Here is a 17,871-nt window from a genome sequence, read left to right as displayed (position 1 = left end):
CCTGCTGGAGGTGGAAGGGGAAATCAATATGGCTTCGCTGCAGAGTTTCAGATTGCAGCACTAACTTTGCATCTGTTTGTTATTAAAAGTTAAGGTCTGTGCCTGCTTGAGCCCAGTTGCCCTGTGCTCTCTGACCTTGTGTGGCAGGTACATCCTGGAACAAGCATCTGGGCCTTTAATCACAAACCATCCTGTTTAGCTATTTAACTCTCTACATTCTTCCCTGAAAGAATGGCAGGAACCGTGGTACTGGGGACTCTAGCATCAAGCGCTAACTATTTTTTACTTTTTAGTTTTTGAGGTGGAGTCTCTCTTTGTTGCCCAGGTTGAGTGCAGGGATGGGATCTCAGCTCACTGCAACCTCTGCCTCCTGAGTAGCTGGGATTATGGGTGTGTGGCACCACACTGGCTAATTTTTGTGTGTTTAGTAGAGATGGGGTTTCACCATGTTGGCCAGGCTAGTCTGGAACCGCCAACCTCAAGCAATCCACCTGCCTCTGTTTCCCAAAGTGTTGGGATTATGGGCGAGAGCAATCGCACTCAGCTATTTTATTTTTCTTTTTTCTTTTTCTTTTTTTTTTTTTTTTTTAATGTCAGACGCTGTCCTGATCTCATTTATCTACCCAGCAACTCTAGGAAGCACAGGCTTTTATTAAACCCATTGCATGGTTGAGGAAACAGGCTTGGAGATGTTGAATAACTTGCCTGAGCTCACGTAGCTGACCAGTAGGTAAAACCAGGATTTGAAGCCAGGTCTGGCTGATTCTGCAACCTGTATTTAACCACAAGGCGAAACAGCCCTCCACCTCTTGCTGCTTCTCTTTTTTTAGATGAGTCCTAGCTGAGCAGCTGAACTGCATTGAATAGTATCACCGCAAGCTCACGTCTACCCACAACCTCAGAATGTGACCTTACTTTGCAGATGTGATCAAATTAAGATGAGGTCACACTGGATTAGAGTGGGCATTAATCCAATGACTGGTGTCCTCATAAGAAGAGGACACCAGTTCATAACCATAATCCCAGGACTTTGGGAGGCCAAGGCAGGCAGATCCCTGGAGTCCAGGAGTTTGAGACAAGCCTGGGCAACATGTCAAAACCCTGTCTCTACAAAATAAGCAAACATTAGCTGGGCGTGGTGATGCGAGCCTGTAGTCCCAGCTACTTGGGAGGCTGAGGTGGGAGGATAGCTTGAGTCCAGGAGGCAGAGGTTGCAGTGGGCCAGTATCATGCCACTGCCCTCCAGCCTGGGTGACACAGTGAGACCTATGCCTCAAAAAAAGATAAAAAGAGGGGCCGGGTGCGATGGCTCATGCCTGTAATCCCAGCACTTTGGTAGGCCAAGGCGGGCGGATCGTTTGAGATTAGGAGTTCGAGACCAGCCTGACCAATATGGTGAAACCTGATCTCTACTAAAAATACAAAAAAATTAGCCAGGTGTGGTGGTGCACGCCTGTAATCTTAGCTACTGGGGAGGCTGAGGCAGGAGAATCACTTGAATCCTGGAGGCGCAGGTTGCAGTGAGCCTTGATCACGCCACTGCACTCCAGCCTCGGTGACAGAGGAAGACTCTGTCTCAAAAATAAATAAATAAAAAATAAGTAAATAAAAATAAAAAGAGGGAAATGATACAGAGACACAGACATACAGGGAGAAGACCATGTGACAATGAAGGCAGAGATCGGAGCAATGCACCTGTAAGCCAAGGAGCACTGAGGATTGTCCGCAACCTCCAGAAGCTGGAAGAGGCAGGTAGGATTCTCGCCTAGAGTCTTCCAGAGAGAGCATGGCCCTGCCACCACCTTCATTCCTAACCTCTTCTGTAAGATCAGTTTTCAATTATATCACCCTGACTAAACATGAGTGAATGGATAGCTTGTCAAGTCAAAAACCAATAAATAATGATACGAATGTAGGAGGGAAGTGAAAAATGTCTGGTTACCCATTTGTTTATTCACTCCAACAAGCATTTGATGCCAGTCTCTGGGATTACAATGATGAATGAAACAGGCTCAGCCTCTGTGCTCAGGAGTTAATGATTTTGTGGAGTCAAGAACCCTGTGAAGAGTTAAGTTACATTACAATGTGGTAAATGCTGTTGCAGAGATACAGATAAAATGCTGCGGGAGCTGAAAAGACAGAGCAACTAACACACCCTAGTGAATCTGGGAAGGCTTCCGGGAGACATTCGTGTTGAAAAAAGTTTTAAATCAATAATCAGTAGTATACACACGATACAGAACTCCAGGTGCCAAAGGAGACTGCATTAGTTCACTAGGGCTGCTGGGACAAAGTATCACAAACTGAGTGGCTTAGAACAAGAGACATGCATTGTCTCAGGTCTGGATTCTAAAAGTCCAAGTCAAGGTGTCAGCAAGGTTGGAGCCTTCTAAGGGCTGCAAGGGAAAACTCTGTTCCATGCCTCTCACCTAGCTTCTAGTAGTTTGCTGGGCATCATGCTGATCTCTGCTTTCATTTTCACATGGCATTCTTCCTGTATGACTGCCTGGGTCCAAATTCCTCCCTTTTTTTTTTTTTGAGACAGAGTCTCGCGCTGTTGCCCAGGCTGGAGTGCAGTGGCACGATCTCGGCTCGCTGCAACCTCTGCCTTCTGCGTTCAAGCAATTCTTGTGCCTCAGCCTCCCCAGTAACTGGGATTACAGGCACTTGCCACCATGCCCGGCTAATTTTTGTATTTTTAGTAGAGACAGAATTTTGCCATATTGGCCAGGCTGGTCTCAAACCCCTGACCTCAGGTGATCCACCTGCCTCGACCTCCAAAAGTGCTGGAATTACAGGCATAAGCCACCACACCCGGCTGCCTCCTTTTCTTTTTTCTTTTTTATGTAGAGATGGGGTCTCACTGTGTTGCCCAGGTTGGTCTTGAACTCCTAGGCTCAAGTGATTCTCCTGTCTCAGCCTCCCAAAGTGCTAAGATTACAGGCATGAGCCACCGCACCCAGCCTCAAATTCTCCCTTTTCAACAAGGACATTAGGGGCCCACCCTACTCCAGTATGACCTCATCTTAACTAATTACATCTGCAATGACACTATTTCCAAATACACTCACATTTTGAGGTCCTGAGGTAGGACTTCAACATATAACTTGGCGGGGGTTGGGGAGGTTCACAATTCAACCCATAACAGGTACTCGGTGAAAAATAAACCTCCCGGCTAGGCTCAGTGGCTCACACTTGTAATCCCTGCACTTTGGGAGGCCGAGGTGGGCTGATCCCCTGAGGTCAGAAGTTCAAGACCAGCCTGGCCAACATGGTGAAACCCCGTCTCTACTAAAAATACAAAAAAAAAAAAAAAATTAGCCCAGCGTGGTGGCACCTATAATCCCAGCTCCTCGGGAGGCTGAGGCAGGAGAATCACTTGAACCCAGGAGGCAGAGTTTGCAGTGAGCCGAGATCATGCTACTGCACTCTAACTTGGGTGACAGAGCAAGACTCTGTCTCAAAAAAAGAAAAGAAAAGAAAAGAAAAAGAAACTTACCTTCCTCTATGCTCCCCAGCTTCCCAGTTCCCTGCTGTAGAGGCAACAAATGTCTCCAGCTTACTGGGTGTTTTTCCAGGGGTCTTCCATTCATTTACCAACATATATGTGCACGTTCTTCCTACTCGTAAAATGATAGCCATGTGCACTGGCATTCACCTTCCTCTTTTTACTTAACAATGTTCCTGTGAAATTTTCCGTATCACTCCACACAGAGGCTCTTTACTCCTTTAAGTGACTGGACAGTACTTTCTAATTTATTGAACTGGTCTCCTATTAATAGATATTTAGATAGTTTCCAATCTTCTGCTATTACAAACAATGCTGCAGTGTGTGTGTGTGTGTGTGTGTGTGTGTGTGTATAGAGAGAGAGACAGAAAGAGAGAGAGATTGAGAGAGAGACAGACAGGGTCTCACTCTGTCACCCAGGCTGGAGTGCAGTGGCATGATCTCGGCTCACTGCAACCTCCACCTCCTGGGTTCAAGTGATTCTCATGCCTCAGCCTCCCAAGTAGCTGGGATTACAGGCGTGCACCACCATGCCTGGCTTATTTTTTTGTATTTTTAGTAGAGATAGGATTTCACCATTGGCCAGGCTGGTCTCAAACTCCTGACCTCAAATGATCCACCTGCCTCAGCCTCCCAAAGTGCTGGGACTACAGGCATGAGCCATCGTGCCTGGCCTGCAGTGTATTTTCTTGTGCACAGGTCATTTTGCAAGAAAGTACGAGTAGATCTATCAATACCTGGAAGTGGAAGTGCTCCATCATCAGGCCAATGCGTTTTAAAATTTAAGTTATTTTACCAAATTTGTCTCCAAGGAGGTCAGAGAAGGTCAGCCTTGTACCAGTAGCATTCAGAGTGCACGTTCCCCGTGATTTTTTTTTTTTTTTTTTTTTTTGCCGCAGAACAATAGACACCTTTATTCCATGGGCAAAGACGGAAAGGATGAGGATTTATTTGCCTTTCCGGGCCTTGATTTTCCTAAGATAGAACTCCAACTCCTTGCCCTCTGGCACATAGTCATGGGCTATGCACACAAGAAGCGATGCACGCAAGAAGCTTGCCCTGCTGGAACTGCTCCTCCAGGAGACAGCTGATTTTGGCATTCTTTTCCTTTTCATCGTATTTCTTCTGAATTTTTTTAGATTGTTTTTTGTTTAAAGTCTTTTCTCCCTCAGGAGTCAGTTTGGCTCCCTTCTTGCAGCCCAGGGGCAGCGCACAGTGGGACTCGTACCACTGGCAGTACGGTGTGCTGTCGGTGAGCACGAAGCAGTTCTTCACCAGGGTCTTGGTATGGACCAGCTTGTTATTGGATGCATTGTAGACAACATCAGTGATCCTTGTTTTGTGAGTACAACACTCTGAACCCCAGGAGAAATTCCCCATGTCCCGCCTCAGGGCACCATATTTATTGTTACCTCCCCACACACGGACTGTGCAGATGCGGTGGGGGCCAATCTTGGTGTTGGCAGCCGGGTGCCCCAACTCATACTTCTGCTTCTTGTCGTAGGGCTTTCTCTTGCCCCTAGTCTTGCAGCACTTGTGCCATTTGTCCCAAGAGATGCCCATCGCTCGGCGCTGGCTGGAAAGAGGCCCCATGATCTTATTGGACTGTGTTAGCTAATGTTCTGGTCTTTGCCAATCTGATATATTCCCCTTATGCTTTTAATTTGAATTTCTATTATGATGAGTGTAATTGAACATCTTTTCTTTCTTTTTTTTTTTTGAGACAGAGTTTTACTCTTGTTGCCCAGGCTGGAGTGCAGTGGTGCAATCCCAGCTCACTGTAACCTCCGCCTTCCAGTTTCAAGCGATTCTCCTGCCTCAGCCTCCCAAGTAGCTGGGATTACAGGCACCCACCGCCACTCCTGGCTCATTTTTGTATTTTTACCAGAAACGGGGTTTCACCATGTTGGCCAGACTGGTCTTGAACTTCTGACCTCGTGATCTGCCCACCTTGGCCTCCCAAAGTGCTGGGATTACAGGCATGAGCCACCACACTTGACCCCTATTGAGCATCTTTTCATGTGTTCAGAGACATTTGGAATTCTCTTCTGTGAACAGTCTGAACCTATCCTTTGCCTGTTTCTCCACTGGGACTAAGGGAGAATGAAAATGATTTTTACAGATGCAAAAGGGGTTAAACAAGAGCACCAGGTCGATGTGGGACCCATAACAATGGGGACTGGCATTGAAAAATGGCCTGAGGCATTCTACCTCTGGTCCGGTTGCTTGAGATTTCTCACTGAGGCCTCCCCTCCTCCTCTCGCTAAGCAGCAGCCAGCTCTGGAACCAAAGGAAAGCCTGGAAATGAAATTGTAGGTTTAGAAACGAAAATTTGAGCTTGGAATGCAAATTGACTGAGAAACCACCAGGCCCCTCCTCTGAGCCTGGTTTATCTCCAGCCTCTGAGGCTGATTTAAGCTTGGTCAGGGATAGAAGGAAGCGAGAGGTAGGAGCTCGCTGCATGACTTAATAGGCTGAGAGGAAGATGAAGATTGAAACAGGTACACATGTCATAAAATGATGGTCAGAGACCAGTGTCAGGAATTTCTTCCTAGGCCACAATATTCTTCTGCCTTGTCCTTTTGTCTTTTCTTCACTGGCTAGGGCTGTGCTGAGTTAAAACCCAAATGGACAGTCATTTCTGTCTAAATCTGTTACTGTCTTAGAAGGTGTGGGGCAGTGTTTTCAGGATGGAGAAAGAATCGGGGTTGTGCTTTGGGGATCTCTGCCACCATGTGAATTGCACTCTGAGGTTTAAGTAGGTACCGGTACATGTCTTCTATTGTTTCCAGAAGGTGCACAAAGTTGCTTCCAGAGAGCCTGTTAAATCTCATTCTTCTATTCTTATACTCTTCAGGGATTTCTTAATTTTTTTTTTTTTTTTCGAGAAGGAGTCTTGCTCTGTCGCCCAGGCTGGAGTGCAGTGGCATGATCACGGCTCACTGCAACCTCCACTTCCTGAGTTCAAGCAATTCTTCTGCCGTAGCCTCCCAAGTAGCTGGGAATACAGGCATGCACCATCGCACCTGGCTAATTTTTGTATTTTTAGTAGAGACGGGGTTTTGCCATGTTGGTCAGGCTGGTCTCGAACTCCTGACCTCATGATCCACCCGCCCTGGCCTCCCGAAGTGCTGGGATTACAAGCGTGAGCCACCGTGCCCGGCCCTCTTCAGGGATTTCTTGAACACCTCCTGACAATAATCCCTCAGCTAGGCTCCATGGAAGCTTTCAAAGACATGGAAGAGCTGATCCATGCCTTCTAAAATGGTAGACTCTAGTTGGGGAGTTAAGGCTTCTGTGATAGTTAATTTTATGTGTCCAGTTGGCCCCAGTACCTAGATATTTAGTCAAACATTATACTGGATGTTTCTGTGAAGACGTTTTCTGGATGGCATTTATTGACTTTTTTTTTTTTTGAAACAGGGTCTTGCTCTGTCATCCAGACTGGAGTGCAGTGGCGTGATCTTGGCTCACTGCAACCTCTGCCTCCTGGGTTCAAGCCGTCCTCCCACCTCAGCATCCGAAGTAGCTGAGACTGCAGGCATGCACCACCATGCCTGGCTAATTTTTTTTTTTTTTTTGTAGTGACAGTTTCACCATGTTGGCCCAGGCTGGTCTCAAACTCCTGGGCTCAAGTCATCCACCTGCCTTGGCCTCCCAAAATGCTGGAATTACAGACATGAGCCACCATGCCCAGCCCAAGATTGACATTTAAATCCGTGGACTTTGATTCCAATGAAGGATTTATGAAGGGGGAAAAAAATCTGTGGACTTCAAGTAAAGCAGATTGACCTCCATAATGTGGGTGTACCTCATCCAATCAGTTGAAGGTCTTCAACAGAACAAAGACGAACATCCCTAGGTAAGAAGTTCTGCCAGCAGACTGCCCCTGCCCCTTCCCTAAATCACTAGTTTGCCCACCTAACCTGCAGACTTTGGATTTGCACCTCCGTAATCTTGTGAGTCAAGTCCTTACAATAGATCTCGCTCTATATTTACACATCCTGTTGGTTCTTTTTCTCTGGGAAACCCTGGCTAATATAACTCCTAATGAATTGCGTTATCTTCGTGGTGATATCTAACATTACCCGAAGGAAGCCTCCTATCAGAGAGACCTTGAACAGGAACTAGAGATTTAAGCAAGATTCCAAAGCAAAGTCAAGTCTGACTAGATGGAGGAAGAAGGAAGGGCCTTCTGGGTAGGGAAACACATTTGTAAGAGCAAACATACGGAGCTAGGCCCAAGCAGGAGACCAATCTCGGGGTCACAGGTGCTCTGTTACCTTCCCCATAGCAGCTGCCACAGTTGCACCTGGACACTTGTTAGTGGCAGTACGTGTTCAATGTCTGTCTCTCTCCTTAGGCCATAAGCTGGTATTTGGAGCACATATACATTCCTCATGCCTACCTAGTTCCATTCTTAACACAAGTTGGTGTTGATTAAATGTTATGAAATGAATTAATTCACTTTGCCTTCCTGCTGAATTATAGTCAATGGCAGAACTAATTCCCTACCCTTTTCCAAAAGGTGTCAAAAAATTGGCAATGATGGTTATGAGAATTGCTTTTTCCTAATGGGGAGTCAATTTTATTATTTTCTATTTCAAAATATATCCTTGTAAACAATTCAGATAATGCATAAAAATACAAAAAAGAACATCTGTAATCTCATTGCCCAGAGATGAGTTGAGAAATGAAATAACATTAAATTGCCACTGACTGTAAAATGTACTGTATTGTTATTGCCACATTATCAGATCTTTCCTTGCTCTTGAACTAAGACCCTCATATTTATTGAGTGCTTGCTGTGTGTTAGCCAGTGTGTAGGATCTGAAATACAAAGGTAAATAAGGCAAGCATAGGGTATTCCTGGCTTCTGGAAGTGTCTAGTTAGTTATCTAGGCCAGGTGGGCATGGTGGCTCATGCCTATAATCCAGGTGCTCTGGAAGGCTGAGGCAGGAGACTTGCTTGAATCCAGGAGTTCAAGACCATCCTGGGCAATATAGTGAGACCTCATCTCTATAAAAAATCTTTTGGGCCGGGCGCAGTGGCTCATGCCTGTAATCCCAGCACTTTGGGAGGCAGAGGCAGGTGGATGACCTGAGGTCAGGAGTTCGAGACCAGCATGATCAACGTGGTGAAACCCCATCTCTACTAAGAAATACAAAAATTAGCTGGGCATGGTGGCGGGCGCCTGTAATCCCAGCTACTTGGGAGGCTGAGGCAGGAGAACCGCTTGAACCTGGGAGGTGGAGGTTGCAGTGAGCCGAGATCGTGCCAATGCACTCCAGCCTGGGCAACAGAGCAAGTCTCCGTCTTTAAAAAAAAAAAAAAAAAAAAGGCTGGGCATGGTGGCTCACGCCTGTAATCCCAGCACTTTGGGAGGCCAAGGCAGGTGGATCATGAGGTCAGGAGATCGAGACCACCCTGGCTAACATGGTGAAACCCCGTCTCTATTAAAAACACAAAAAATTAGCCAGGCATGGTGGCACATGCCTGTAGTCCCAGCTACTCAGGAGGCTGTCTCAAAAAAAAAAAAAAAATCTTAAAAAAAATTAGCTGAGTGTGGTGGTACACATCAGTAGTCCCAGCTACTCAGGAGGCTGAGGTGGGAGGGTTGCTTGAGCCTGAGAAGTGGAGGTTGCAGTCAGCCTAGATTGCATTACCGCACTCCAGCCTGGGTGACAGAGCAAGACCCTGTTTCCAAAAAAAAAAAAAAAAAAAAAAGAACAGAAAGTTTTCTAGAATCAAAGCTTTTATGGACTCCGGTGTTTCTGCATCATCTCTTGGCTGCTGGACACAGGCTCTTTTTGCTGTGCTTGAAAACACGTTTTTCTTTTCCCAAGCTGTGGTGAACAAACCCCTCAGAACATTTCCCCAAAGCCATTTCCATTTTATAGAAAATGTGTTGTTACATTTTGAAGGATTCTTTTCATTACTTCCCCTGGGTCCCTCTGGAAACTTGGCCTCAGTTTAATGATTTTCTTGATTGTTGTTTGTGTCTAAAGATCACAGTCTTCTACCAGGGAGCAGCTGTTTACCCTGACAGACCAAACTGGCTTAACTTTATTACTTTTCACTAATAAAAAGAAACATTGTTCTTAGTAAGTAGAAAGAATATTTAACACCATTTTCCTTCTTTATGTTTGGTTGGTTTGTTTGTTTGTTTTCTAGAGACAGGATCTCGATCTGTTGCCCATCCTGGAGTGCGGTGGTGCAACCATAGCTCACTATACCTTGACCTCCTGTGCTCAAGTAATCCTCCTGCCTCAGCCTCCCGAGTAGCTTGGACTACAGGCGTGCACCACTGCATCCAGTTGATTTTCTTATTTTTCATAGAGGTGAGGTCTCACTATGTTGCTCAAGCTGGTCTCAAACTACTGGCTCAAGCAATACTCCTGCCTCGGCCTCCCAAAGTGTTGGGATTACAGGCATGAGCCACCATACCCAGCCTGTGATTTTTTTAATGTTAATAATTTTTAAGTACATAAATGATATATAAAACATATGCTTGTTTGAAAATGTATTTAAAATTTTAGGCCAGGCGCGGTGTCTCACGCCTGTAATCCCAGCACTGTGGGAGGCCAATGCAGGTGGATCACCTGAGGTCAGGAGTTCAAGACCAGCCTGGCCAACATGGTGAAACCCCATCTCTACTAAAAATACAAAACAATTAGCTAGGCATGGTGGCACACACCTGTAATCCCAGCTACTTGGGAAGCTGAGGCAGGAGAATCGCTTGAACCTGGGAGGCAGAGGTTGCAGTTAGCCGAGATCACGCCATTGTGCTCCAGCCTGGGTGACAGCGAGACTTCGTCTCAAAAATAAAAAAATAAAAAATAAAATATTAAACAATTGAATAAAGGAAGATTATCATCCAACAAGTCTTGGTCTGGTCTTTTTGTTGTTGCTTTCTTTTTATTTTATTTTATTTTTATTTTTTTCCATTGTCAATATTCAATATAATGTTGCTTTCTTTAGGGTTTTTTTTTTTTTTTTTTGAGACGGAGTCTCACTGTGTCACCCTGGAATGCAGTGGTGAGATCTCGGCTCACTGCAACCTCCACCTCCTAGGTTCAAGTGATTCTCCTGTCTCAGCCTCCCAAGTAGCTGGGAGTACAGCGCCACCACGACTGGCTAATTTTTGTATTTTGGGTAGAAATGGGGTTTCACCATGTTGGCCAGGCTGGTCTTTAATTCCTGACTTCAAGTGATCCACCTGCCTCGGCCTCCCAAAGTGCTGGGATTACAGGCATAAGCCACCACGCTCGGCCCTTTTTAGGGTTGTTCTTACAGGGTATAGGCATGGAGCTTAATACACTTGCACCTGGGGAAAACTTGTTAAGATTTTTCAAAGTTCCTCTGTTCCAGATTAATTTCATTCAAAATCTGTGGATTACAGCTGGGTGAGGTGGCTCGTGCCTGTAATCCCAGCACTTCGGGAGACCAAGGCAGAAGGATCACCTGAGGTCAAGAGTTTGAGACCAGCCTGGCCAACATGGTGAAACCCCGTCTCTACTAAATATACAAAAAAATTAGCCAGGCGTGGCGGCGTGTGCCTGTAGTCCCAGCTACTTGGGAGGCTGAGGTGGGAGAATAGCTTGAACCTGGGAGGCGGAGGTTGCAGTGAGCCAAGATCGCACCACTGCACTCCAGCCTGGGTGACAAAGCAAGACACCATCACAAAAAAAAAAAAAAAAACCTGTGGGTCACTCATCCAGCTATTCTGTACTGTTGATTGGCCACAGGATGCCAAGACCTACTCTTGAACTGGAGCAGGCAATCTTTGCCCTCAAGGGCTCTATACCTGGCAAGGCAGCCTGTGCCCTCAGGGTTAGGACTGGTAGCCCCAAGACTATTTCAGGCCTCAACACTAGGCTGGTAAAGGCACATTTTGAAAACTGGGGAAAGCATTTGCTAGTTAGTGGCAGCTCAGTGTATGTGCAAATGGCAGGCAGGTCCAAACACAAAGACCAAGGTGTGCTTGTGCTGGACTCAGTTGCCAACATGATGTGGGAGAGGAGGCCAGTAACATGGTTCTTTCTCTTTTTTTGCCTTTATTGTTAACATAAAGGGCAGAACTAGATTCTGCAGTTAGAACTTTAGAAAATGTATTGCTTTATCTCTAATTACAAAAGCAATTTATATATACTCTATAAAAGTTGAATGGCTGGATGTGGAGGCTCACACCTGTAACCCCAACACTGTGGGAGGCCAAGGCAGGAGGATTGTTTGAGTCCAGGAGTTTGAGACCAGCCTGGACAACATAGCGGGAGACCCTGTACTTCCATAAAATAAAATTTTTTAAAACTTAGCCAGCTGGCCGGGCACAGTGGCTCACACCTATAATTCCAACACTTTGAGAGACCGAGGTGGGCCATCACCTGAGGTCAGGAGTTCGAGACCAGCCTGGCCAATGTGGTGAAACCCCGTCTCTACTAAAAATACAAAAAAATTAACTAGGCGTGGTGGTGCATGCCTGTAGTCCAAGCCACTTGGAAGGCTGAGGTGGGAGAATCACTTGAACCCGGGAGGTGGAGGTTGCAGTAAACTGAGATTGTACCACTGCACTCCAGCCTGGGCGACAGTGAGATTCCATCTCAAAAGATAAAAATAAAAATAAAAAATCAGCCAGGCATGATGGCACGCACCTGTAGTCCCAGCTACTTGGGAGGCTGAGACAGGAGGATCACTTGAGCCTGGGAATTCGAGGCTGCAGTAAGCCCTGATTGTGCCACTGCACTCCAGCCTTCATAACAGAGCAAGACCCTGTCTCAAATAAATAAATAAAAATTAGAAAATACAGAAGTCACAAACAAATAAAAATCTCCCAAATGGGTGGGAACTCTTAAGGAGACACGATTAAGGTTGATATTGGGAAGAACTTGCTAACAAGTAGGAGTGAGCTCCTGGTCACCGGCCGTATTAACAGAGCAGAAGACTGGATTGTCTCAGCCTCTAAAAGGACTTGGGGCTCTGGTTTTTGTGATGCGGGCGCCTGTCCTCAGCCTGCTGGGTTCTAAACGGCATGTCCCTTTGCCCCCACAGAGCAAGAAAGGGCGGAGTGAAGCAAGGCTCTGCAGAATGGTGTTTGCAAAGTGGGTTATAGGCCTCAGACTGGGAATGCCACTATTTGTTCATTCATTCACTCATTCATCCACCCAATCTTTTAAGTATTTATTGAGTGCCTACTATGGGCTGGACACCACACCAAACTCTGGGGATGTTCTGTGAACAACACAAACTCTGACACTCAAATTATACAGATAATAATTTTGGTGCAATTGTTAACACTAAGAAGGAATAGAATAAGATGCTTGAGAAATTAAATACGGAGGGAACCCTCCAAGTCGGGAGGTCGGGAAGGCATCTTGAGGAAGTCACATGTAAGCTGAGACTTGTTGGATGAGTGGGACTTAGCTGGGCAGGAAGAGAGTGGGGAGAAACGATGGCCACTGCAGGTGTGAAGGTCTGTGCTAAGGAACCTTCAGGGAATGAGACAAGGCCACTGAGGGAGGCGCATGCGCTCTGGCTAATGAAGTAGGCGAGGCCCAGGGAGCATCTACAGGGATGCGAGAATTTATCCCAAGGGTAATGGGAATCACTTGCGGAATTTTTCTTTCTTTTTCTTTTTTTTTTTTTTTTCAAGATGGAGTCTCACTTTCTCACCCAGGCTGGAGTGCAATGGTGCGATCTTGGTTCACTGCAATCTCCGCCTCCCAAGTTTAAGTGATTCTCCTGCCTCAGCCTCCTGAGTAGCTGGGATTACAGGTGCCCACCACCATGCCCGGTTAATATTTTTGTATTTTTAGTAGAGACGGGGTTTCGCCATGTTGGCCAGGCTGGTCTCGAACTCCTGACCTCGGGTGATCCGCCCACCTGGGCCTCCCAAAGTGCTGGGATTATAGGTATGAGCCACCGCGCCCGGCCCACTTACAGAATTTTAAGCAGAGGAGTGGCATGATCAGGTTTGTGTTTTAAAAAATCATTTGGCTGCCATGTGGAGAATGCCTTGCAGGAGGGTAAGATTGGAAGCAGACTCCAGGTTCCCATATAAGTTCAAAGGCCAGGGGGCAAGGCAGAGGGGAAAAAAAGGCCGACATGAACGTTTCAGGGATAGATGATGTGGCTGGGGCAAGAATGGGTTTGACTGAATATATATTAGTGCCAGTAATTTACCTGCTGTGCTCAGCAATTTACCTGCATGATCTCATTCAATCCTCACAAACACCTATGAAATAGGTACTATCAGGATTGTCATTTCATAGGGACAACTGAGGCTCAAAGATGTTAAGAAACTTGCCCAAGATCACACAGCTGGTGAATGGAAAGCCAGGATTTGAACTCCTGGGGTTAATTACCACCCATAACAGCATGCCCATGGGCTCAATTATCACCTATACTGGAGATAATCAGATCAACTCAAGCCATACTTCAGAGTAAGAGGCAACAAGCCTGGTGCCGTAGCTCAAGCTTGTAATCCTAGCACTTTGGAAGGCTAAGTCGGCAGATTGCTTGATCCCAGGAGTTCGAGACCAGCCTAGGTAACATAGCAAGGCCCCATCTCTACGAAAAACATAAACATTAGCCAGGCATGGTGGCACGCACCTGTAGTCCCAGCTTCTCAGGATGCTGAGGTGGGAGGATCACTTGAGCCCAGGAGGTTGAGGCTGCAGTGAGTGCTGGACTCCAGCCTGGGTGACAAAACAAGACCCTGTCTCAAAAAAAAAAGGAAAAAAAAAAAAAAAGCAACAGAACTTGGTGATAAATGATTAATTCCACTTAGTATCATTGGGACAGCAATTTCAAAGTGAAAATTTGTTGTAGGGTATACCTTAACAAGAGGAAAGTTGCAGATCAGTAAATTTACACTAAAGTAATAATAATAATAGCAAACATTTATAGGGCACTTTCTCTGCGCTATGTAAAGTTCTTCTAAGAGGTTAATCCTTAGAGGATCCACTTAATCCTCTTAAGAGCCCTAAGAGGGAAGTGTTATTGGTATCATTCCCATTACACAGACAAGGAAACTGAGGTACATAGAGCTCAAGGAACTTGCCCAAGGTCACACAGTAACAAGTCTCATAGGGGTATGTAAGCCCAGGCAGGCTGGCCGCAGAGGCTGGCCTCTTAACCACAGGCCATGCAGCTTCCAGGGGCTCCTGCAATGTAATGGTCCCCCTACCTGAGGCCAGACCTCACCAAAGCAACTCATTTCTCTGAGTAAAAGATCCCAGGAGTGGCTGTGTGTGGTGGCTGACGCCTGGAATCCCAGCACTTTGGGAGGCCGAGGTGGGCAGATCACTTGAGGCCAGGAGTTCGAGACCAGCCTGGCCAACATGGTGAAACCCTGTCTCTACTAAAATATAAAAGTTAGCCAGACGTGATGGTGTATGCCTGTAATCCCAGCTATTCAGGTGGCTGGTGCATGAGAATTACTTGAACCTGAGCAGCAGAGGTTGCAGAGCCAAGATTGTGCCACTGCACTCCACCCTGGGAGACAGTGAGACTGTATCTCCAAAAAAAAAAAAAAAAAAAAAAAAAAGCCCAGGAGCTTGCTTTTTCCTCTGAAGTCACTCTATAAACATGGTCAGTAAGATATAAAATTGGCCTTAGGATTTTTTTTTTTTTTTTTTTTTTTTTGTTGAGATAGAGTCTCTCTCAGTCACCCAGGCTGGACTGCAGTGGTGAGATCACAGCTGACGGGTTCAAGCCATCCTCCCACCTCAGCCTCTCAAGTAGCTGGGACCACAAATGTACACCACTGTGCCAGGCTAATATTTTTATTTTTTTGTAGAGACAAGATTTCACTATGTTTCTCAGTTTGGTCTCAAACTCCTGGGCTCAAGCAATCCTCTTGCCTTGGCCTCCCAAAGTGCTGGGATTACAGCTGTGAGTGCCCACGTCCAGCCATGCCTGAGGACATTTAAATAATAAGCCTTCCAGACTGGCGTACTCAGCCTTCACTCCCTTAGGTAGAAATCCCGAGTCTGCTGTAAGCTGCTCATTGGAATGACCTGAACTGAAAAAAGGGGTTTCTTTTCCAGATGTTATTTTCTGAATTGGCTGGGTAGGTATTTGTAGGAGGATGAGGGGTTATTTGATAAGGAGTCCACAGGGAGTTTTCTCAGGCTTCCAATGAAATATTTTCATTATGCAGATGTGGCCGGCTTGGTGCTTAATAAAGCTTTGCTTAATTTGGATGCCTGTGGAATTATATTTGGAGGGATTGCTATTCAAGGGAACCAGTGGAGGGGTGGTCGTTAGTTCCTCACAAGCTCGAATGTCTTTTTGAAACAGAGAATAGAGCTTTCCAAAAAATTCACAGGCAGCTCCTCGTGAACTGGACTCTGAAGAGGGGAGGATGCTCAGGTGCCTCCTTGGATCCGGCCTCCCTCCTGAGTTGCTATCACCCCTGGAGCCACCCACGGTGGTCGTTCCTGTTTCAGATCCTTAGAGGTCTTCCCGCTGCTCTCAGGTAGAGCCCAAGCTCTTTGCTGGTCCCACCAAGCTCGTCACAGCATCATCCTACTGGCCCTGCCAGCTTTCATCCCAGCTGCCCTGCTCCCCAGTCCCACCTACAGCATCTCAACTTCCGCCAAAATACCCTGTGCAGGTTTCTTCCTGCCAGAAATGCCATTCTCCCTTCTCTTCATCTGGTAAACTCCAGCTCATCCTTCAAGGCCCTGGCAGAAGTTTCTTGGGGAGACTTCTCCATGGGCCCCAGGTAGAGGGAATCAACACCCATAGTGCCATGAGAGATCTAGTACAGCCTTATCATGCACAAATTATTTGGTTATGGCCCTCGCTAAACAGAGGCCAGGGATCAATTTATGGGTCTTCAATTTTCTTTCTTTCTTTCTTTTTTGAGACAGAGTCTTGATCTGTCACCCAGGCTGGAGTGCAGTGGCATGATCTCAGCTCACTGCAGCCTTTGCCTCTTGGGTTCAAGCAATTCTCCTGCCTCAGCCTCCTGAGTAGCTGGGACTACAGGCACACACCACCATGCCTGTGTAATTTTTGTATTTTAGTAGAGATAGAGTTTCACCAAGTTGGCCAGGCTGACCTCAAACTCCCAACCTCAGGTGATCCACCCACCTTGGCCTCCCAAAGTGCTAGGATTACAGGTGTGAGTCACTGCGCTCCGCCAAGTTTTCTTTCTTTGCCCCATCTGTGGCCCCTCCATCCAGCACAATGCCTGGTGAGCAGTAGCCATGTGGGGCAGGCCACACTTCCCAAGCTGTGTCCCACCTATTATTTCATCTTAGCAAGACTGTCCTGACCACAGCCCTGGGGTAAGATGCCCATGTTTTGGACCATGCGAACCTTGCCTCCCCTATGCCTGGTCTTAGAGTGGATCCTTGGAAGCCAACCCATAGGCTGGCATGTGACCTGTGATGACTTGAGAAAAAAGATGAACCATCAGGCTCTGCTTTTAGGCATGTGAACTAAGAAACATGGGAAGAACTGGCAGGAGAAGAGAAGGGGTGTGGCTGAGTCACATGAAGAGGAAGGGACAGGAGGAGTGAAGATAGGGGAATGGCTGCCACTGAAGTGCCTTGAGCTGCCCTGGCTCCTGGGATGCCCTCCAGCTCTTGTCTCTGGGAAGCCTGGCTGGGCTGTAGCTACCATTCTTGATTTCTGAGATCAGTTCCCTTTTCTGGTAGCCAGCGTCCAAGATGGCTCCATGACCATCGCCTTCTGGTATTGTATCCTCCCACACTGAATAAGGTAGACCAATAGGATATTCCAGATGAGATGGTTGTGACTTCCAAGACAAATCATAAAAGACACTGCAGATTCTGCTGTGGTCTCTTGAATCACTGCCTCTGAGGAAGGTCAGTCACCATGTTGTGAAGACACTCAAGCAGCCTTGTGGAGAGGCCACACCCAGGAGGAGCTGAGGCCTTCACCAACAATCAGCACCTACTCACTACGTGTGTGTGTGAACCACCGTGGAAATGGATCCTCCTGCCCCAGTCAACCTAAAACCACTCACTGCTCCCAAATTCCTGACCCACAGAAACTCTGTGAGATGATAAGTGTTTGCTGTTGTTTCCTGTAGCTATGTTTTGGAGTAAAGCATTAGGCAGCAATAGATAACTAATATACTTTTTTGTTCCTTTACAACAAAAAGTCTTTGTATTCGCTTGTGTATAAGCACTTGCTAGTTGCTTACTGCTGACATGTGTTGTTGGTGGCCCAACTACATACTAGGGGCAGTTTATGCCCTGGAATTAGCAGCTGCTCCACTAGAAGCATAGAAGAAGAAATCCCTCTCTCTCTCCCTCTCTCTCTCTATATATATAATATACATATATACAATATATAATATATTTATATTTCTATATATAATATATAG

At 46.4% G+C, this 17,871-nt stretch overlaps 1 protein-coding gene across 1 annotated transcript; it reads right to left on the bottom strand.

Moving 5' to 3' along the window:
* Positions 1 to 4,487: 4,487 nt before the first annotated feature.
* On the bottom strand, positions 4,488 to 5,071 carry LOC129006088 (small ribosomal subunit protein eS8-like). Its single transcript, XM_054435347.2, has one exon. The coding sequence runs from the start codon at positions 5,069 to 5,071 to the stop codon at positions 4,523 to 4,525; it is 549 nt and encodes a 182-aa protein (XP_054291322.1). The 3' UTR covers positions 4,488 to 4,522.
* Between the last annotated feature and the right edge of the window lie 12,800 nt (positions 5,072 to 17,871).

This window comes from Pongo pygmaeus, chromosome 8 (assembly GCF_028885625.2).
Source record: "Pongo pygmaeus isolate AG05252 chromosome 8, NHGRI_mPonPyg2-v2.0_pri, whole genome shotgun sequence".
Lineage (NCBI taxonomy): Eukaryota > Metazoa > Chordata > Mammalia > Primates > Hominidae > Pongo > Pongo pygmaeus.
Note: the sequence above shows the minus strand (reverse complement) of the source record. Positions and strands in the feature narration are given on the sequence as shown.

What these genes read in the sequence shown, in the direction of transcription:
- LOC129006088 (XM_054435347.2), bottom strand. Translation starts at nt 5,071, where the DNA reads ATGGGCATCTCTTGGGACAAATGGCACAAGTGCTGCAAGACTAGGGGC.